We start from the raw sequence: 6,303 nt of genomic DNA, 5'->3' as shown, positions 1-6,303 counted from the left end.
TGTGCTATAACAAGGAAGTCTCAGACCTGTGTGTTCGAGCAAGGAAGTCTTGAGCTTTTGTGCTTGAGCAAGAAAGTCTCAAACTTGTGTGTTTGAGCAATGAAGTCTTATACTTATGTGTATAAGCAAATAAGTCTTTTGCTTGTGTACTTGAGTATTTGTAATCAATTTGGTTATAGTAGAAATCTATTGGAAGTGCAAGGAGACCGAACTACTCTCAAATTGTGAGAGGAACCAGGATAACTATTTGTGTCTCTTGCTTTACTTTACTTGTTTTTGTACTTAAATATTCTGTTGCTGTCAACTCTGATCCTCTAAGTTAGATTCTGGTTTAGAATCTGATAATGTATTTTAGAAGTCAAACAAGTTTTCTAAGTCAGACTCTGAACTAAGTGTTCAGACTCTGGTTGAGAAATATCAGAAGCATAAGCTGAAAAAGCTTAAAGAATAAAAAGCCAATACAATTCACCCCCTTCTTGTGTTTTTCTCATCTTTATTATTTTTATTCAATTTTAAAGGAGAAGAAAAATAGTACCTGAGTTCTGATTCAATTGATAAAACGAAAGTCAATTACAATCAAACTTATGAGGTTCTAACACCATAATTTTTGAGTTCTCTATGAAAGTTGGAACCTCCATTATGCTAATGAGAATTTTGGACCAAATCAAAAGTTTGTGTAATGGAACAACGTGGATCGTGACAAAGTTAGCAAATCACCTAATTGAGGCCAAAATTATGTTTGAAAGGAACATTGGTAGGGCTGGACAAACACCCACAACCCAACCCAACCCAACCCGCAAAAACCGAAAAAAAAAGGAATTGGGCGGGTTCAAACGACCCAACGGGTTCACCGGGTGATGAAACCGGGTTCAGTCGGATTTAAACGGGCGGGCCCGGGTAGTAAAGACTGGACCGCAGGTACCCTGACCCGCCCAAATGGCCCAAATGACACACATGCTAAAAGCCTAAAACTATGTCGTTTTGTACTACTCCCTCAACCCTCCTCTCTCATTCACTCTCGCTCAGTATTTCTCTCACCGCAACTTGGAGAAACCCTAGCAGCTCCTCTCCACTCACCGCTCATCGTCACTCATCGCCACCACAACTCCACCCAAAAGAACATCGACCCACCACCATTAACTCCACCTCGGCGAACACCACCACCACCACTCTCATCTCTTTTTTTCACGGACTTTCACGACGAGAAACAACATTTGAACTTGTGATCTGATCTTCTTTCTTCTATTGTTTGACTTTCGGTTGCAAGGTTTGTGAATTTTATTCAATTTCAGAGTTTTTTACTTTTAGGTTTTTCTATTTAGGTTTTTTCTACTATTGTTCTACTTTCAAATTTCAAATGATTTGAACTATTGTTTTGTGACACTGATGTGTTTATTTGGGTATATGGAGCATGGAAACAGTAGCAGTCAAAGAACTCAAAGAACCATAGAGCAAAATCCACTAAACTGTAAGTGTATTCAACTTATTTTATATTGTGTTTGAAATTTATAAGTTATCCTAAAAACCATGTACTTATCTCATTGATGGCAACAATATGTATTACCTAATGATGTTATTGATGTTATTGATGTTTGATTTGGATAGATGGATCAACGGCAAAGTAGCATGGAAAGAGTCTTAGAGTAAGAGCAATGCAATTATAAGTGTATTTGACTTCGTGTCTTTGAAATGTATGCTAATTGGGACTGTATGTGTTGTATGCATATGAATTTGGGCTGAATTGTGACTGTTTTTAACTAATTTTCAAATTGATTTAAAACCAATTAGTAGTGTATGAGATTGTTTGAAATGTATTTTAATTGGGTTTGTTTGTATGTGTTGTATGCATATGAATTGGGACTGTTTTAAACTGATTCTCAAAGTGTAGATGAACAAGCCAGTAGATTGGATGAAGTTGTAGGATTTGAATACAATTATTGGAATTATTTCATGCTAATAATCATTTTCTATGTCAAGAATATGTTGTATACTTAATCCCATTTTTATCTCATTTAACCTCTTTAATTGTTCCAAAATTGTTGAACTTATATATTAATTTTCAATGTCAATTTAATTAATTAAGCATTTAATTTGTATTTTCAATTTCTGTTCTAAACTACATCAGCTACAACTTTAATAATATATATCACCAATACTTTTATATCTTTCCAATACTTTAATAATATATATCACTTATTTAGCCAATACTTTTATAGCTTTCCAATAACTATTTAGAATGACACTTATTTAATTGGGATGCTGAATTTATTCTAAGAATTATTTTTGTTGTTAATCATTTTAATCATAGTTTTAGTAACACTAGTGTTATTCTAAGAATTTATATTGTTATTGTTGTCTTTCTGGTTCTTATATATCAATGCAGTGGTGTTCTAAGTACTCTTCTTGTTTTGGTGTGGTTATTGTTGTCTCTGTTCTGTCTCTTTACAATTCTTTTTTATGTATCAAGTATTATTACTCTCTTTACAAATTTTTTATTGTTAATCATAGTTTTAAATCTAGTGGTGTATGAATTGGAACTGTTATTTGTTGATTGATAGTTCTTGATTGGCTCCTTCGTTATTTCAGTGACTGGTGAGCCTAATCAAAATCTACCAATTAATGAAGTAGGTTCAGCTATGCAACCTATAAAGAAGAGGAAATGTAGTGCAAGTGGTTCTAGGCAATCATCTGCTTGCTGGGAACATTTTATTAGATTACCCGATGACCTAGTTGATGCACCCACTACAGCCTACAAACACTGTCATAAAAAATATTGTGTGACCCTAGGACTCACGACACCACTAATTTGAACCACCATATTTTAAAATGTTCTAAGAAGCCCCTTGTCGTGTCAACTGACTCCACACAAACTATTCTAACATACCCAAGTGTAGATGGTAAATTGGTTCAAGTTAGCTCTAGATTTGACAAGAAAGCTTGTAGAAGTGCTTTGCCAGTTTTTGTAGTTCTAGATGAGCAGCCATTTAGTGCAGTAGAGGGTGAAGGGTTTAAATTTTATTCCAAAGTAATGCAACCCCAATTTACCATCCCATCTAGGCGTACGGTAGCTAGGGACTATTTTCAGCTATACTTGGATGAAAAACAAAAGTTAAAGGCCTTTTTTAAGTCTGATTGCAATAGGGTAGCACTTACTACTGATTGCTGGACTTCTATACAAAATCTCAACTACTTGACCCTTACGGCACACTTTGTGGATAACGAATGGAAGTATCAAAAAAGAATTATAAGCTTTACCGTAATTCCAAACCACAAAGGTGAAACTGTAGGTAGGAAGATTGAAAAAGTGTTAAGGGATTGGGGAATTAGGAATGTGTCAACCATAACTGTTGATATTGCCACTTCAAATGATGTTGCTGTGACATATATAAAGAGAAAAATAACAAATATGAATGGGTTAATGGGGGATGGAAACTGTTTTCATATGAGGTGTTCAACTCACATTTTGAACTTGGTGGTAAATGAGGGTTTGAAAGATAAACATTTATCTGTAACTAGTGTTAGAGATGTTGTTAGATTTGTTAAGTCCTCACCTCATAGGGCAGCCAAGTTTAAAGAATGCATTGAATTTGCTGGAATAACTTGCAAAAAATTAGTATGTCTTGATGTTTCAACTCGTTGGAACGCGACATATTTAATGCTAGAGGCTGCGGAGAAGTTTCAACTCGCTTTTGAGAAGCTTGAGGATGAAGAGTCGAGCTATAGGGAGTTCTTTGGAAAAGGTAACCCCCCTAGTAATGATGATTGGGACATTGCTAGGGCTTTTAGCACTTTCCTAAAGTTATTCTATGAAGCAACTAAGACTTTTTCCACCTCTCAAAATGTGAGTTTGCATACTTGTTTTCACCAAGTGTCTGCCATTTATTGTGAGTTAAAGCAAGCTACTTTGAACTTAAATGATTTTTTTGCAAGTGTGGGTGGAGATATGATGGAAAAATATAATAGATATTGGGGAAGTCCTGATAAGATGAACAAGATGATATATTTTGGTATTATTCTTGATCCAAGATACAAGTTGAGTTACATTGAGTGGGCGTTTAAGGACATGTATGAAGTTGGATCAAAGTTTGGCAGTGACTTGGTAAAATATATAAAAGAGAATTTACAAAAGTTGTATGATTGGTATAAGCAAGCTTATGACCAAGAACATAATTCCATACAGCCTCTTGGTAGTGGTAGAAATAATGTCTCCAATGATGAAACAAATGCATCTGCTGCCCGTTCATCACTTATGGCTAGAGCCGATGCTTTTGAGAAACATTTAGAGGAGCAAGACTCGATTGATCAACAAAATGAGCTTGAGGTGTATAATTCTAGTAAGTGTGTCAAAAGGGATCCTAACTTTGACATTCTTGTGTGGTGGAAACGTAATTCAATCGAATATCCTATTTTATCTACAATGGCTAAAGATATTTTAGCCACACCAGTGTGTACTGTTGCTTCTGAAAGTGCTTTTAGCACAGGAGGGAGAGTCATAGAAACCTATAGGAGTTCTCTAACTGCTGAAATGGCCGAGGCTTTAATTTACATCCAGAATTGGTTAAGGCCTTCTTTTACCTATTTCAAAGATATGAATCTCATGGAAGATTTTGAGTTTTCAGAATATATTGTAACAGGTAAATTTATTACTGAATTTCTAATAAATATGATGTAATGTTGTATAATTATGCCTTATTAAAAATTGTTTATTTAATTATTTTAGAGTTTCAACAAATGTCTTTAGCAGCAAAAGGAGTATCAGGTGTCTCATCATCACAGTCTCAGCCACAACCTTCGGGTTGTGCTTGAAATGGATGTATGCATATCATTATTTACTTATTACTTTATTATTATTTTTGTTAACTAATGTTTATCTTGTCCAATTTTCTAGGTCAACTATGTTTTCTGATTTTTTGGATTCATGCATGATCTCTCTCTCTCTCTCTCTCTCTCTCTCTCTCTCTCTATATATATATATATATATATATATATATATATATATATATATATATATATATATATATATATATATATATATATATATATATATATATATATATATATATATATATATATATATATATATATATATATACTCAATGGCCAAATGAAGAATATGTACTTATATTTTGTCTCTTGGATTTTGAAGAAAATAGCTAGGCTACTATGTAACAAAAGTGATTTTTGATTTTTAGAGTCATGCATGATCTATATATATGAGTTTCTGGCCAGTAAGTACCATCGATCTAACTTACTGAAATGATGAAACAGTTTATTATATCAAAGAGTTTTGTTCCCTCTCTTATGACAACTAGTAAGTGATGAAACATTAATACTTTTTACACATCTCTTGGTTTTTCTCTTAACTAATAAACTTGGTAACAATGGTTATATGTAGGACTCTGGTTTGAAAATTCTTGTGAAGTTGGTGTCTCCATCCGTTTGGGAAGTGAAAGAAGAAGGTGAAGGCTCTGGAGCTGTTAAAGAAGAGACTGCCTAGACTGTTGTCATCATTGAGCATTGGTATTTCACTCTTTTTATCGTTTTATCATTTTCTTGCTTTTGTTCTAATGCTTAAATGAAGGATTATCTGTTTTCTTGAGGTTTTCTTTTGACGAATGTATTGAGTTAATCTTTATCTGTTTGTTTTATGTTTGAAGTAGCTTGATGTAGTTTTGATATGTAGTTATAACATATTTTTCTTTTGAAATGAAGCTTTTCTTTTTATGAGATGAAACCCTAAATTTTAGGAATCAATTGAACATTCTAGGAATCAACTAAAAATGTGCTTGATAGTATGCTTTAATGAATTGATTGAACTCAAACAAACATTTGAGGTCTATCTAATGGATTATCAATCAAACATTGATTTTGTAATTCAAGGGGCTGTTTCCTTCACTGATTTGATGTGATTGATAGTGCATAGTTTTTTTGTGACTCAGTGTTGGTTTTTTTCTTTTGTGTGTTTTGTGATTGAAGTTTGAGATGGGGATATACCTGAGCGCTCTAAAAACTGAGAAGGCCTCTGAAGATGGTGAGAATGGCATGCTTCGCTTCGGTTTGTCTTCGATGCAGGGCTGGCGTGCTTCTATGGAAGATGCTGTAACTATTCTTTTCTTATAAGTACCTAATAAACTTATAAGAGATTTTCTATATGCTAGGTATTAAATACACATCTCAATATAACTACTCTCATAAGTTATAAACTAATCTAAACAAAACCGGGTTTCTATTTTGTTAGATTAATTTAGAATGGGATAGAAATGCCGTTTTGATCTTATTCACATATAGAATGCTGTTTTATCC

The 6,303-nt window shown here is 33.6% G+C and overlaps 1 protein-coding gene across 1 annotated transcript; it reads left to right on the top strand.

Annotated features, from left to right (window-relative positions):
* Positions 1–973: 973 nt before the first annotated feature.
* Positions 974–4,806, top strand: LOC127104343 (zinc finger BED domain-containing protein RICESLEEPER 2-like). Its single transcript, XM_051041527.1, has 5 exons — positions 974–1,222; positions 2,384–2,459; positions 2,587–2,673; positions 2,895–4,634; positions 4,721–4,806. The coding sequence occupies exons 1-5, from the start codon at positions 974–976 to the stop codon at positions 4,804–4,806; spliced, it is 2,238 nt and encodes a 745-aa protein (XP_050897484.1).
* The last annotated feature ends 1,497 nt before the right edge of the window (positions 4,807–6,303 follow it).

This window comes from Lathyrus oleraceus, chromosome 7 (genome assembly GCF_024323335.1).
Source record: "Lathyrus oleraceus cultivar Zhongwan6 chromosome 7, CAAS_Psat_ZW6_1.0, whole genome shotgun sequence".
Taxonomy (NCBI): domain Eukaryota; kingdom Viridiplantae; phylum Streptophyta; class Magnoliopsida; order Fabales; family Fabaceae; genus Lathyrus; species Lathyrus oleraceus.
Note: the sequence above shows the minus strand (reverse complement) of the source record. Positions and strands in the feature narration are given on the sequence as shown.